This window comes from Mizuhopecten yessoensis, unplaced genomic scaffold (assembly GCF_002113885.1).
Source record: "Mizuhopecten yessoensis strain PY_sf001 unplaced genomic scaffold, ASM211388v2 scaffold4839, whole genome shotgun sequence".
Lineage (NCBI taxonomy): Eukaryota > Metazoa > Mollusca > Bivalvia > Pectinida > Pectinidae > Mizuhopecten > Mizuhopecten yessoensis.
The window spans coordinates 310655-326959 of record NW_018405747.1 but is presented as its reverse complement, the minus strand read 5'-3'; the positions used below and the strand labels follow the sequence as shown (position 1 = coordinate 326959).

Here is a 16305-nt window from a genome sequence, read left to right as displayed (position 1 = left end):
GAGCGATGACCTTGACCTTCAACATAGAAACCTAAAAACGCAAACTTATATGTTCAAGGCATTGCCATACCAAACACTTGTGTGAGGTTTCATGAAATTTCGTTAAGGAATGAAGTTGCAAGAGCGATGACAGAGTGTATCATACATACTAATGTACGTACGGGCGGAACCCCCTCAAACTATTGTTGCGAGGGGATAATAAGTTTGGAATGTTTTGAACATAGAAGTCCACAGACGTCAATTTTGTTATAACCGCATATTATATAAAAACTTCAATATTTACAACATATTTCCAGTCCTAATCTCTACATAAAATATACCATTAACAACAAGAATCTCATTTTTCAGTGATAAAACTGATGTATGCATAATCTCATAATACATATATTTATTATATTTTTGCCAGTGAAATATTGGATTCTATCAACTTGATAAAACTGATACCTTTCACACTATGACAAATATCAAAAGTGATAAAATATCACTTTTTGGTATTGACCAATCATAACGTTATCTTCTATTTGCTGCATTCAAAGGCAACAATTTTTTGTTCAGATTCAAATGAAGCAACGGTAGAATAAGTGGTTGTTATGGTAAATATTTGGCACACTTAAGTATTTACATAAATATACATTTACAACTAATAACATTTTTATAAGCTATCATACCAGAAAACGTCAGAATTGCGTTGAGTATCCCAATCAAAACGGTGAGCAGCTTTGTTGTCAAGCACCACGTCATTAAAATATGGCGCTAATTATTACGCTTCTGATTCCCGCCCTTTTTTCATGCATTACATTTTTTTCATGTTTTATGCTTTAAAAATGTAATAATGTTTTAAGCTTCAAAAATGTAATGAATCGAAAATTTAATTGTGTCTTCAGTAATAACAAATATATTTCACTTCTGTGGCTTATATTTTGATATTTTACATTCCTGCTGCGCACTCGTGAAAAATATCAAAATATAAGCCACACTAGTGAAATATATTTGTCATTACTGAAGACATCATTAAATATCCTCTATATATTTAGAACACATTAAAGATAACAATAGTAATCTGTTAACATGGCCTAAAATCTCCAGAATAAACCATGGATTATTTTCTTAAGATTATCAGGCTCTGCTTTACAGCTGGCCTATGTTCAAAACTTAGTAATTTCGTAGTCATTTAAACAATACCGGGTAAGCCATGAATGGTTTGTTATCAGCTCTGTCATATTAACAAAGCCTTTTAGATGTAAAAAAGTTATTTCCTGTGAGATATATGTCAGAAATTAGGGTAATTAAAGGAAATGTTACCACTTTAACCCTTTCACCCATATGTAACTTTAGCAGACTGTACTGTGCATTGATCTGGATGAATCCATTACGGTCTACAGTGGTGAAAGGATTAATGCTTCAATGGCTTTCATAGTGAAGTTTGATTAAATCTAAAACTTGACAAACTTCCAAGTCATAAATAAACTTGCATGTCATGGAATGTTTTATAAGCTTTATGCAGGTTACTCATTTAGAGATTCGGCTGGTAATATGCATTGTAGGAGTACTTCGTGTTGATTTGAGAATTGTAAAGACATCACTGGTGGGAACTGTGCACCTCACACCCGGTTTTCTTCCTCTTCTTGCACATGACCAACAAACCGTGGTGGCGGTTTCACTGGCCGTTTAAAGGACTTCAGTTCCCTTACTGGGTCAGCCTCTTTCTCTTCTAAGCCTACAGCTAACCATTCTTCTCCACGGAAGGCTGCCTACAATAAACAAGTTTACCACCAGATTACATTGTGCTCAGGTACACCATTTGGGTCAGAAAAAGGATGGACGAATTTAGGCTAAATTCAAGCAAACTGAACATTTCATATGAAAACATGCTTAATCAACAGGAAAATGGCCCATCATTTTAAGATTGATGGATCATGTAAAATCTTGAGGGGCTTTAAAATGTCAAATAAAAGAGAATCATTTGCAACAAAGAGCCATTTTGGTGGTTATCGTAGACTTCTAATGTTATTTATGTTATAAATAGTACCTACAAGCACATTTAACATGCAACTTAAAAGAAACCGCGTCTTCAATGCAGCATGAATTACTCCATGTGTTTCAATAGATGTTGTAGTGAAGACTACCCAAAACTTTATAGGATTAACATATCAATTGTTTATCCTTATTGTGATGAAACTGAACTGAAGCATGCATGTCAGTTATAACATAATAAAACAAGTCATTAGTCCCAAGCTAGTATGTCTGTAAATTTCACTAGCCCATGCAAGCTGGCGATCTGGTAGCCCTGCATGGGCATTTGACTAGTGGGTTACTGTTTATAAATTACTGTTTTAAATGAAAATTTACATTAAGGTCGCACATATGAAGCATACAGGGGAAGTTAGAATGACCGATGTATAGCCTGCCACCGTCCAGTGACCGGACATAGAACGGCTGACCACTGTTAAAGCCAGTTTTTGGAGGTAACATTTTAACCATTTGAAACTGAAAATTGGTTCTGGCATTGAAATTCAGAGGAGCCATATTTTGTTGTACTGTGATAAAAAAGAGACCAATTCCATGCACAGTAGTTTCTTTCCATAAGTAGCCTGTGGGAGGGGGGTATTATATTAGTCATATAATGTTGGTAGAATTTCATTTACTTACTTTACTTTTCATAATAAACCCTTTAGATTTGAGAAAGTATTGGTTTATTATTTACTCACCACCATGTAGATCATGCTTGTGATAAAGAGACACACCCCTCCCAGCAACGTGGCAAGGATAAAGCAGGCAGGAACACATAATCTTTAAAAATGAAATAACCAAAATATACTGTCCCATCAACACACAAGGAAACAATCTTAAACTGATATTAAAAGACAAATAAAGATAGTACAACACCTTTCATAATAACTAGAAAATCAATTTTAGTGAATGTAAGAAATAAAATGAAACATACAAATGTATGTCAATGAAAAAGAATCACCAACCACTTATAATTAATCACATTATTATTATAAAATGTTTGAATATTACACTGACAAAATGAATGATGATGAGGAATACAACCATTTAAATAAAATGAAACAGATACAAATGTATGTCAATGAAAAAGAATCACCAACCACTTATACTTAATCATATTATTATAAAATGTTTGAATATTCTACTGACAAAATTAATGATAATGAGGAATACATCCATTTAAATGAAATGAAACAGATACAAATGTATGTCAATGAAAAAGAATCATCAACCACTTATAATTAATCACATTATTATAAAATGTTCAAATATCATATTCCAGACAAAATTAATGATAATGAGGAATACAACCATTTAAATGCCATTTACAGATACATACCATGTATTAAACGTTATCTGGGTTAAAGAAATGAGACACATTACAAACTTATATCAATCACTCTTGTTGTCCCGATATCCAGGGGTTACACTCACTTTCCTCTATACACCCCTGGAATATGTCATAGCAAAACTGAAGGCACGAACATAGCTGTTTGATTGGTCTCGGGTAAAAATAACTGACCAATCGCTAGGCTGATACCAGTCCTTTGAAGATTACAAAGGAGAGAGCACCGACTTCAAAGCCTGACAATTTTTGCCGTTACGGGCGACCGCGATCTTTTGATGTACATCAAAGGATCGAACTAGTTTTCTTGTTTCATCAACAAGGTGGTGCACACTGAGCCTTCAATTTTGCTAAGACATTAGTCATATTCCAGGGGTACAGAGAGCGAAAGTGAGCATAACCCCTGGATATCGAGAATGCCAAATTTACAAAGAAAGGAACAACAATACAATATAATACAACTTACACAAGATAAATTATAAATCTGACAAAATAGTTGCGGGTGACTGGTCCGCAGCAGTTCAGTAATCTAGACAGTGGTCTCTGAAACCTGAAGATAAATCAGCATTAGAGAAAGATGGTTACTTGTTATGATATAATCTTACAATTCGTATCCTAAACATGATCATTTCTGATTCTTTCATATAAAATATCTGTTGTGAAAGTCATTGATTTAATAATTGAAACAAATATTTCAAACAACATCATTTAAAATTAATGACCTTATACAAAAGGACTCGGCCTTATTTTAATCCGAGAAATTTTCATCACAAATAGATTGTCTTGAAAGCGACCATCAGGTGTGGATATCAATGGTTTTATATGTACTCAACTAACAAAAACTAAAGGGTCAGAAGCATTTCTGTAAAAGAATATTCTATTGTGGAACTCCTACATTTGGGAGTTTAACGGAAACTATTATTTCTTTTTCTGAGCAACATTAAATTAAATGACAAGTTGTGACCAAGTCACTTTACTTTTCAGATTTATTCATGCTTTTATGAGACATACCAACATTCTTTTCAAATAATATTATTGTTCCATATTACTGCAAAAACTCCCTTACATATATATTCTCAGGACGACTGAGGTTCTTAAGTACATACTGATGAGATTAGTTTCTTACGTTCTCTCCTGTGTAGAATGACCTGTCTTCCTCTTGCCGCGAGGGTACTCGATCATCAGCACAAAAATGCCTGCAACACTGAATACCTGGTTAAGGCTAGATAAAAGTTTTATTCTATGGTCCATCAAGAATTTTAAGTAATTTAGGGCCAGTCCCAGGAAAACTGTATATGGAACATGATAATCTTGGTGAAAATAAGGGAAAGGAATCATAATATACTGATTACAGAAGCAACCTATTGTTTTAGTTATCAGTATAGTGATATAGCAGTATAGTGCGTTTAATTTTCCTTAACAAGAATTACGCATAATTATATGTGTCGCCTGTCCCGCTTTGTCAATATAATAATAAGCATTTGACATAGTACATAAGGAAACGGACCTAAACGCAAAATCATAACATTGATTTTTTTCAAGTCCAGAAATTTGAGTTTTTTACCAAAACAATGCAGAAATCAATGAACTGTTTTTAGTGCAGTAGGCTCCACTACCCATGCTACATCTATGATCGAGGTTTTGTTGGTGTAGCTTTGTCAGAAACAGAGCTAAACGCAAAACCTTAACGTTGAGGTTTTTTCTAAGTCCAGAAATTTGAGGTTTTTAGCAAAAAAATGCAGAAATCTTTGAAATGCTAGTAAAGAGTGTAATGCATTCAGCTATACATCCCATGATACAGCTATGACCCAAGTTTGGTTGCTCTAGCATTTATACTTTGTCAGAAACACCTTAATATGTAAGAGCTAAACGCAAAACCTTAACGTTGAGTTTTTTTCTAAGTCCAGAAATTTGAGGTTTTTACCAAAAAAATGCAGAAATCAATGAAATGTTTTTAGTGCAGAATAGGCTCCACTACCCATGCTACATCTATGATCGAGGTTTTGTGGGTGTAACTTTGTCAGAAACAGAGCTAAACGCAAAACCTTAACATTATTGACGCCCCCGTCGGAAAAGGAGCGCCTATGTGTCTTTCCGACATCCGTCGTAGCTAGGCGACACAAAACTACCTGTATGAATATATATTTTTTTATCCCACAGGATAACTGACTTAACTCTAAATTTAATCTCTGGTTTCCACAAAAAAAAATTCAATAAACTAAAGTTAATTGCAAAGAACTTTTGTGTTTGAGACGTTTCCTGAAAAGATACATTCCATAGATTCCGATCTCCCAGCCCTTGAAGAAACCTGCTACACCAATGGCTCCTCCAGAAATCAAAACTGAAAAGTAAGTATAATATCTATATAAATACTTAGGATCTTACATGAGTTTCCATTCCATAAGAGATTTATGAAACGAATCTAAGAATTTTTCAATTTAGCAATCCTCTGACGAGCTAAAATGAAAATTTGTGGCGAGTTTCATAAATCTGACATATGAAATGAAAACGACTGTAAGATCCTTTTATCACAAAATCAAGATTTGTGGCATTTATTCGTGTAAAACGACAATTTTCATGCAACCATCCGCCATTTTGGCGTGACGTCACAATTGAACAATTGCAAGGTCGAAAGGTCGTATTACATGGGTTAATATTCACTGGATAACACAGTACATTATGTATTTTCGTTCTCTTTTTGTTTCCTCCACACACATATTAATACATTATCTAAGGGTCTCACAGTTTTGCCCAATCCCAGATTATTACGATAATCAGAGACGTATATATATCACAATTAAATACTTATTATTATTGTAATATATACGTCTCTGCGATAATGAGGAGCTTCGGACGTATATATTTAAAACTTTGCAGAAGATTAATTTGTCTATGCGATAAGTTGTGTAATGGAAGATGGTGAAAGCGGGCCGTTGGAAACAACTCTGGAAAAAAGACACCTAGAAGTTAAGATAGATATCATAAAGACATCATTATAATCCATTAGAAAATGATTACAATGATCATGTTAAAAAGTGATCTGTTCTACAGACAGAAATACCATTGGATCACGTCTCTGTTTTGGACTATTAAAAAATTATACCTCTATAAATTATCAAAGAAGCCAATAATGACAGTGCAGTATCATAGACGTAGATATGAATAGAGATTTTTGTTCTGACCTTAGTAGTTCAGGCCCATAACCCAGTCCGGCCCCATATTCTTAGTCGTTGCATCCACATAATAATATTATATATATATGATTCATGTTTAAAATTTAATTCCGTTTGATTTTATTTGTATTGTGTATAATTTATTTTACTAATTCAAAGAAATAAAATTAAAAATTAAAAACATATATCACATTGTAATTTTTTATTTTTTTCATTTTACATGTATGTTGTCTAAAATAAACGGCAAAATACACCTGTGTAAACCAGGGATGTGTATACATAGTCCACTACACATCCGTGTGTAAACAGAGACTAAAATTTTCAAGAAGATTTTCTTTTCTTTTATTCTTTCCTTTTTATGATTGATACAGAAGATCTATATCAATCATCAAAAAAGAAATCAATAAATACATATATATGATTTTTAAAAAAACTTGAAAATGCTACGCCACTGCCTTTATTGTTTAGATTGTTATAATTGATTACCCATTGGTTATACATGTATATATATATTACCAATAAGTAATACCTATAACCATTAGATATTATATACTAGTTATAATTGTTAATATATTTTATCATTACGTCCCGTTATAAATTAGGTATACCATTATGTATATATATGGATTATATTTATTAAATATATTTTATCATTACGTATATATTTTAGTTATAACTATTAGATATATTTTATCATTACGTACATACAGAGACATATAAAGCTAGTAGTATATACGTCTCTGGTATATATATTAGTTATAATTGTTAGACATATGTTGTGTTACATAATTGAATAATGCATGAAAGTTGGTGTTTGGTATTTAATAATAATATGTGGACATATTTTTCATCTACTATTGAGTATAGGCACGTACATGTACTGATAATGAAATTGTCGCCATTTTCTCTTAAAAACATAAATTACATTATCTATTTTCGCATGATATATTGCACCTACCACTTGCATTGGTAACTTAGTATAACATGTTTGTAATTATTAACAGAGACGTATAATGTATTATACGTCTCTGTTATTAAGAAATACTGTAAGCTGTTAACTTATTTGCTATTTATTAAATATATGTTTTTATTGTTGATTGCATTAAATATTACATAATGAACATAATGTATCATGTTTTTCTTGTCTTTTAACAATGGGAAATGGGAATGTAAAACAGAGATGCATCATATTTCTTTTCTTACAGAGTTGAATGAGTCGTATATACACTGTTCCCCGGGTCGACTTATATCCACCCGTTTGCCTCTAAGCGGTTTCACGAACTATTGAACTCTCTCTTCAAAGTTCTACGGTTGTATATTTTTACACTAAAAATTGTCCGGATGAAGGGCGACAACCCATAATACACTTGTACAATAAACACAATGCAAAATGTACATATGATCCATGCATAAAACATCATTTAATGGTAATATGTGAAGGAAAACACTACAGTGAGGCCGGAACGACTAAGGGGTCGGAACGACTAGGATGGACCGGGAAGGGGCCGGGCCGGCCCGGGAGAGGCCGGAACAATCAATCAATCAATTGGGTATTTGGACGTGCCGCGTTCGGAGTGTAGGGACTAAACAAGTGAGGTGACATCGAAATATTATTCAACAAGCGAACAAACGAAAACTTACTAAATGCACTAGCTATAGCCTGCTCGTTGGCCCACATCGCCCATTCTATTTGCCTCATTATTCCTTAGTTTCCTTTTGTCAACACAGAGATTTTTTTCCTCGTTTCCTTGTTGTTGCCGGAAGTAAAAGTGGCAACTTTATAATGTATCGGCCTCTTTGATTGGATACAGGCTCAGAATTCAGCTAATCAACAACGTGATAACAAGATCAAGAATAGATAACTCTAACATTACACTTCCTGTGTGACGTTCCGTCAAAACTAGCCGGGAACACTGAGTGTAAATACAGCTAATTTGCTATTTCCTTGTTCTGACACGAATTGATCAGCTACGATACGCATGATAAAATATCATAACGTTTAAACAGGTAAAATGATCAATATGTCTTTAGACTGAAAATCGTTATATGTTCTTCAAACACTGTTTTATATATTTATACAGAACACAGATTCACACAGACTGACAGATACACAGAACCTCTAGTCATGAGAACATGGGCCTTGATTCTGACTGGCCTGTTTGTTCACATTGTGTTTTTCTACTCCATATTTGACATCTACTTCACCTCACCTTTGGTGCATGGTATGACACCAGTTGTGTCCAATGAATCTCCCCCAGCAAAAAGACTTGTCCTGTTTGTTGCTGACGGTCTCAGAGCGGACAAGTTTTTCGAGATTGATGGTGATGGAAAATCGAGAGCTCCGTATCTTAGGTAAGTAAACTAAAAACAAATATAAACATGTGTTGCAGTCTTGCCCTAATCAGAAATAATTGACTATATCCCTCCCTTTCAAATTTTGATAGGATAGGCTATCTTTGACCAATCAAAAACTTTAAAAGAAAGAAGATAGTTATTTTCAGATTAGATGAGAAATAGAAATATAGCGGAAATGGACTGGGTTGATCATCGGCGACCTGGTAGCTCAATTGGTAGAGCGTCCGTCTAGAGTTTGGAGGGTCCCCGGTTCGAACCCTAGTCAGGCCGTGCATTTATCTTCTAAATATTCCACAAGTTTTCTTCTAAATATTCCACAATAAACCAACGCACTTGGACCATTCTATAAGCAGAGCTAAAAATGCACAGTTTCGGAGAATAAAAAACAATGTATCAAGAATAGCAGCCCTTCTCTCACGTGCACACGTCCACTGAATTACATAACGTATCTTAAAAACTACATGTGGCTTGACATTGTTTAAAAAGAAATAACGCAAACTGGCAATAGTCAGAATTTTAGTTTCGGACAGGTACGTCTGGACCCCTCAATCTACACTTGCCAAATTTTCCTGAGATCAGCCTCGGTTCGGATCTGTATCTGTCGTTTTCTTTACAGGTTCAACCGGATACGCAAATGTACCCTAGATTTTTGTTTAAATAAGCAAAATTCATCAATTGAACTAGGAGTTTTTTGTTTTATTTTCCTAAGAAAGAAGATTTATTTATTTCATGAATTACTCTACTTCTATCAATATATTGTTCCTACAGAACTGTCATAGAGGAAACAGGAGCCTGGGGTGTGTCCCACACTCGAGTGCCCACAGAGTCCCGGCCTGGTCATGTAGCACTAATTGCAGGCTTTTATGAGGATGTCAGTGCAGTTGCTAAAGGTATCAAATGTGATTAAAATGTATAGGAATTTCGTCACGATACAAATAAATTTTGTTCTCTTACAAACATTCCTTTTCAGAAGGTTAGATAAACTAAAGAGTGGATAGCGCACTTGCCTTTCACTACAGTACTCCGGCTTCCTCCCTCACTAAGACCTCCCCCCCCCCCCTTGCGCGCTTACATCCGGGCAAACAAGAGTGTGGTTAATATAAGTTGAAATAACTTGTTTCATAACTGTTGTAAAATAAATAAAGTTTATATATTTATATATAAACTAAAGAGCAAAAAGTAGCATATCATGGGTTGAAAGTTGACCTCAGTTAAAATCTGGTCTTGAGACATTGTAGTATGTAAGTATAGATGCTAAAACTAAGAATTAAGCTTATACCACGATTAGTTAATAGAAAAAAAAACATTAGATAGACATATTCATTTTTTCAGTTTACATTTTTAGACCCCTATATTTCTGTCAAAGTAATGTTTATATTTTCTGTCGTCCTGTTTGCGATAGGCTGGAAGGAGAATCCTGTGGAATTTGACTCTGTGTTCAATGAGAGTCGTTATACATGGTCCTGGGGCAGCCCAGACATACTGCCCATGTTTGCTAAAGGTATGTCTGAGTAAATTTATTACTCTTACCTGCATAAATATTCTGTTACTTTATGTTAAGTGAAAAAAGACTGAAAAACACATTTTAATTATTTTTTTATTGTTGTAATGGAATCAGACGGAATACAGAATCTTGATTAGACTAGACATAAAACTCCTATGGTGATGTTCGATAAAATAAAAACATTCAGTCTGACCACTCTGTACAAAAGGTTACATGAAGTAAGTATTGATTTTGCATTTTTTTTAAACTTCATTTTCCATTTCCAGGGGCCAGTGGTGACCATGTGTTGACTGACCAGTATCCATCTGAGCTAGAGGACTTTGCAGACTCTGACTCCTCCAAGTTGGACACTTGGGTGTTTGATCGTGTCAAGGTTGGTTGTGGTTGTAGCCTGTAATTAAGTGCATATGTTTGTTTCACATTGTCCTCATTTTTTACGATCTGATTAAAATCATCTGTTACATGTCCTCATTATACACAATCTAATTAAAATCATCTGTTACATGTTGTTGCAAAATATATACATGGCTCTGTTAACGTCGGACTATGCCTGGACAGGTGTTGTACGAAGTAAACAGAGCCGTAACAGATGATTTTAATCAGATTGCATTATACAAGGACCAAAAAGGCAGTACTTAAATATTTGTATTAAAACTCAATATGTTTCATTTTTGTCTGTCAAAACATTGTGGTTTTGAAACCTATCTTGTGTCCTAATATACCTAGACATAAAGTGGTTGTTTAAATGGTCAAGTCACTTAGTGGAGTGATTAAAAAAACAATGTGTAATACACATTGATGTTTAGAGTACATTTAATCAGTGAAATATATTTAAATATTAAAATCATTATTTTATTTGCTCAAAGTGCAATAAATGTATAGAACTTGAAGCCAGTGCTCTACTTATTATTGGCAACCCTTTAATAATAGCTTTGTATTTTTTGTTGTGCTATTTTTGAGTTTGGCATTGGATTATTTTGATCAAAAGTGTTTTTTTTATATAAAAAAAACATTTATTGGTGGAGTATCTAATAGGTCCTAAGGTAATGAATGAACTTTTGACTGCTCATTGCCAGCGCTCATGAGCTGCAGATAATTTGTATGACACTTTGTCGGACATCCAGTGTATTGCTTGAATCACTTAATTTTCATTTTACATTGAAAGGCATTATTTGAGAGGGGGAGAAGGGATAACAAACTGGCAGAACAACTAAATCAGGACAAGATCGTATTCTTCTTCCACCTCCTGGGGATAGACACGAATGGTCACTCCCACAAACCACAGTCAAAGTGAGTAAATCCAAAGTCGGGAAATGCTCCATAATACTTGCTTTTCAATGCATGTGAGTTTTGAAGTTTAAAATTTTACCATTTTGGCTCTATATCCACTGTCTCTATTGAAATGTCATTATATAATCTGAAAGTTTGTGACATTTGATTATCATTTAATGAATTAAAAGTTGGTTATATTACACAAGAACTTGTGTCATATTATATGATTTCATATGCAAAATATTACACGAGTGTATTCATTTGATAAACAACGTTAATGGTCATTTGATAAATAAAACATGTACAAATTAAAAATAATATCTACCGGTAATCACATTGTTAAACATACAGCAAGGCTTGTCTGCTCAGTAAGAAGACTTTAACTCTTTCATCCCTGAAATTTCATAATGAACTATTTCAACCTTTGACCTGGAGGAGTTCAAATGTGTCTTCAGGAGTGAATGAGTTAAAGCATCATACTTGTTACATAGTTCACAACTGTTTGTGGTATTTTTAAATACTGTGGTGTTGCATTGTTTTTGAATGATATAGTGTATATAGAATATAATGTAAGTTCAGGACTGTCCATCGTCAGACCAAACAAGATTTATAAATATCACCCTGGTAAAATACTAAACGCTTCGATTCCTACAGACTCGACAAGGAGAATTTCTCTTTAGTTCATTCGGTAGAGCGTAAGACTCCTAGCGGAGGCATTGACAAAAAAATTACCTCTGTTACGTAAATAAGGAGATGGTTGAAATGACAGACTTATAAAACAATATTTGAAAATTCGTAAATTAATTACAGAGAATATTTGGAGAATATTGGACTGGTGGATTCTGGGATAAAGAAGATGACAGAGCTGATAGAACAGTATTATGGCAATGATGGGAAAACATCCTACCTGATGACAGCTGACCACGGCATGACTAACTGGGGTGTGTATGGCCACGTTCTGGTATACTGTTGTGTATTCTTTGTATTACATACTTTAAAATGTTTTAATATTTTAAGAAAGTTAAAATTATTTTAATATTTTAAGAAAAGTTAAAATTATTTTAATATTTTGAGAAAAGTTAAAATTATTTTAATATTATTTTAATATTTTAAGAAAAGTTAAAATTATTTTAATATTTTAAGAAAGTTAAAATATTTTTATCATTTAAGAAAGCCTATTCCTAATACATTTGTACAGTATAACAATGTTTTCACAATAATCCTTGTTTTTGCTTCAGGTTCCCACGGAGCTGGACATCCTCACGAGACCTTGACCCCGCTGGTTGCCTGGGGAGCTGGGGTCAGACAGCCAGTAACTAGGCAACACACATCAGACCCAGACTCCTATTCTGAAGGTTATTGTTACATCAATTTCTGCTGCATGCTTAGAATCTTTATACAGGTGTTGATGTCACTATTTTGTTTGATGACATTTTTGGGCACGTCTGAAGCTGATCTCAAAATTTTATATCAATTACGGAGCTGGACATCCTCACGAGACCTTGACCCCACTGGTTGCCTGGGGAGCTGGGGTCAGACAGCCAGTAACTGGGCAACACACATCAGACCCAGACTCCTATTCTGAAGGTTATTGTTACATCAATTTCTGCCGCATGCTTAGAATCTTCATACGGGTGTTGATGTCACTATTTTGTTCGATGACTTTTTTGGGCACGTCTGAAGCTGATCTCAAAATTTTATATCAATTACGGAGCTGGACATCCTCATGAGACCTTGACCCCACTGGTTGCCTGGGGAGCTGGGGTCAGACAGCCAGTAACTAGGCAACACACATCAGCCCTAGACTCCTATTCTGAAGGTTATTGTTACATCAATTTCTGCTGCATGCTTAGAATCTTCATACGGGTGTTGATGTCACTATTTTGTTGGATGACATTTTTGGCCACGTCTAAAGCTGATCTCAAAATTTTATATCAATATAGGAATTATCTACATGGTTTAAAAAAATCACATGATACATGTATACTTATTTATTTATATGTATAGTATAATTTTATTTGAATTTTTGATACAATTTTTTTTAGCACATTACATTGATTTGTTATCTTTCTGAACTGTACTTGTAGATTGGAATCTGAAAACACTAATGCGGTCAGATGTCCAACAGGTGAGGAAGTATAAGCTATTAAATAAGATTTTCATTGAAAACTACATGTAATATCAGTTTAGTTTTGTCATAATTATCACAGTTTATCTGTGAACATACCAGACTGTGCTGTATGTTTCTCCGTCAATCATGATTTGTATGGTGTTTATAACTGTTTGTTTACAGGCTGACATTGCCCCACTGATGGCCTATCTTATCGGAGTTCCTTACCCTGTCAACTCTGTGGTAAGGTTTAACTGGATGCTTGAGTAACAGAAGTTAGGAAGTAATAATACCACAGACTTAGATCTAATTCCATGGTAATACATAGTATTAAATCAAGACTTCTGATTTATGTTTCTGTTTTATAATTGATTTTTTGTTTCATTTTAATTGTTTGATGCATTTATTCTATATTTCATATGTAGAGAAAAATAAGTGTAAAGTTATTTAGAAATTATTCAAATGAAAATTTACCAATATGCAGCTAAAATTGTTTTTTAAGCCATGCATTTACTGTGTTACTGTATGGTTTGCTGCATTACTGTAGGGCGTCCTTCCCATTGACTACCTTGACTGTGATGATCGCCAGAAATCTCAGAGTCTGTACGCCAACGCCAGACAGATTCTGTCTCAGTACCAGGTACGGCATACAACAAGGTCATAGGTCTATGTATAGGTCAATTAGAGGTCATATTTCATAGCAAGTTTATCTGCGGGATATATAGATGATCACTCCAATGAATATGATACCAGTCATGCATGTTGTGATAACATTTCTGTTGTGTTACTAATATTGTCTACCACATATTCATCCAGTGAAAATATATCAATGTAATTATTGATTTCAGTTTAAAAATTAACAGTTGATCAATGGGTAAAGTGTATATACTTACAATGTAGCTAAATTGACATGATCATCTAAAGTTGGTGAATCTGAGATAGTTTGGTCTATATAGTAACACAAACAATAACATATGTCCGCTTAACAACAGATTATTCACGTGTTGATTCCAATCAGTGAAAATGATATCCCTATCAAAGTGACAGATTTTACTGCCATGGAGGCACGGTTGTCTAATGGTAGGACACGCTGGGCTCGTGACCGAAGGGTTGCGTGATCGAGTCACGGCACGCTACTGTGTTGTATCTCTGAGCAAGATACTCTACTCCACTTGTTCCAGTCCACTCAGCTGTAAATGAGTACGTGGTTGCATTGGGAAGTGCAAGAATTTTTGAATGCTAGCTGTTGGCGCCAAAATGGCAGCCCCAGCTGTATGCTCCCCAGGGAGTTGAGAAAGGTATTGGCTGGTTGCAAAGGCCCTATCACCACGGATAATAATTTGTGAACCGCTTTGAGACGACTGACGAATTTGGTTGTGATAAAGCGGTATATAAGAACCTCGAATTATTATTATTATTATTATGAATACCTGGGATCACATTGCATTCAGAACTGTGAAGCTAGCAGTTAACAATACTCAGTTCATGTAGCTGGTCCTTGTAGGAGAAATACAGTCAAAGATAGTTCCTATTGGTGAACATCATATTGAAACATATTAAATAACAACATAAATTTGTCAATAATGTTTCCGACATTTCATCTACAGCAACCTACATAACTTTTTATTTTTATTTTTTATATGTTCTTATTCACCAGCATGTTACAAATTAACAAATCTTGTCCTCTCGTAGGAGGGCTTCCATACACCACACTCTCTTTCATAAACTATTGATTTATAACTTTTTTTATAGTATTCACAAGTATTTGTTTTTCGAATTTTTTATCAGGCCTTCTTATATAACTATAACATAACTATTCTTCTGTATATGTTTGTTGTGATTTATAATAAAACTACTTGACAGTAAGATACTATTAAAGGGAGAAGCTTTAAGTACTGTTTATCAAAATAAGACACTTTTTCTGTAGAAATTGTGGGGTGTCAGCATTTGACACGTCAGTCATGCACACACTGTTACGATGTGCTTCATCTTAAAGGTCATATTTATAATAATGATGTGTTTAACAGAATGTGACTTTTAATTGCAGATTAAAATGGAAAAGAAAAAACAAACGACTTTATCTATGACCTTCAGACCATACAGGTGAGACATTTGATTGTTTTTTTTAATTATTTTATCAAAGTAATATTATAAATTATTGGAGATTTATAATAATATAAAATGTGATATATACAACACTGATTTGGGAATCTTGTGATCAGAAAATGTGATCTGAACAGACTTTATTTTTCAATGGATTTAACTGTTTTTGAAATGACACCAGTACTGACCGCATTCTCCGTCTTTTTTACAGTGAATTAACTCCTGCTATACAAGTAAGTACATGTCTTCATACCATACCTAGGCCTAAGGTTTGGTTTTATTTCTCAATTTTGTAATTTCTCATGAACTTGAGCTAAATGTTGAAATATGACTTTTTATGATACTGATCGATGTATGTTTACTTTTAGGCTGAAATGATAAGAACCATCAACAAGCTGATACAAGCTGGCGACTATTCTACAGCGGTAAGGCA

The 16305-nt window shown here is 34.1% G+C and overlaps 2 protein-coding genes across 2 annotated transcripts in view; one reads left to right on the top strand and one right to left on the bottom strand.

The window, feature by feature from the left end:
- Nucleotides 1-956: 956 nt before the first annotated feature.
- LOC110449899 (cytochrome b-245 light chain-like) lies at nt 957-8296 on the bottom strand. The gene is made up of 6 exons (XM_021497045.1): nt 8170-8296; nt 5627-5696; nt 4482-4559; nt 3822-3905; nt 2709-2790; nt 957-1751 (listed from the first exon to the last, which is right to left on the bottom strand). Exons 1-6 carry the CDS (start codon nt 8225-8227, stop codon nt 1602-1604), a joined length of 522 nt encoding a protein of 173 aa, XP_021352720.1. The 5' UTR covers nt 8228-8296; the 3' UTR covers nt 957-1601.
- An 83-nt stretch (nt 8297-8379) lies between these two features.
- The window catches only part of LOC110449898 (GPI ethanolamine phosphate transferase 1-like), a 32517-nt gene continuing 24591 nt past the window's right edge, over nt 8380-16305 (top strand). The window contains exons 1-14 of the mRNA XM_021497044.1: nt 8380-8447; nt 8610-8880; nt 9652-9773; nt 10286-10384; nt 10654-10760; nt 11553-11677; nt 12470-12600; nt 12898-13014; nt 13747-13787; nt 13953-14012; nt 14317-14409; nt 15817-15872; nt 16084-16105; nt 16241-16297. Coding sequence (XP_021352719.1) covers nt 8654-8880; nt 9652-9773; nt 10286-10384; nt 10654-10760; nt 11553-11677; nt 12470-12600; nt 12898-13014; nt 13747-13787; nt 13953-14012; nt 14317-14409; nt 15817-15872; nt 16084-16105; nt 16241-16297 — 1257 coding nt within the window. The 5' untranslated portion in view covers nt 8380-8447; nt 8610-8653. The remainder of the gene's footprint in view (nt 8448-8609; nt 8881-9651; nt 9774-10285; nt 10385-10653; nt 10761-11552; nt 11678-12469; nt 12601-12897; nt 13015-13746; nt 13788-13952; nt 14013-14316; nt 14410-15816; nt 15873-16083; nt 16106-16240; nt 16298-16305) is intronic.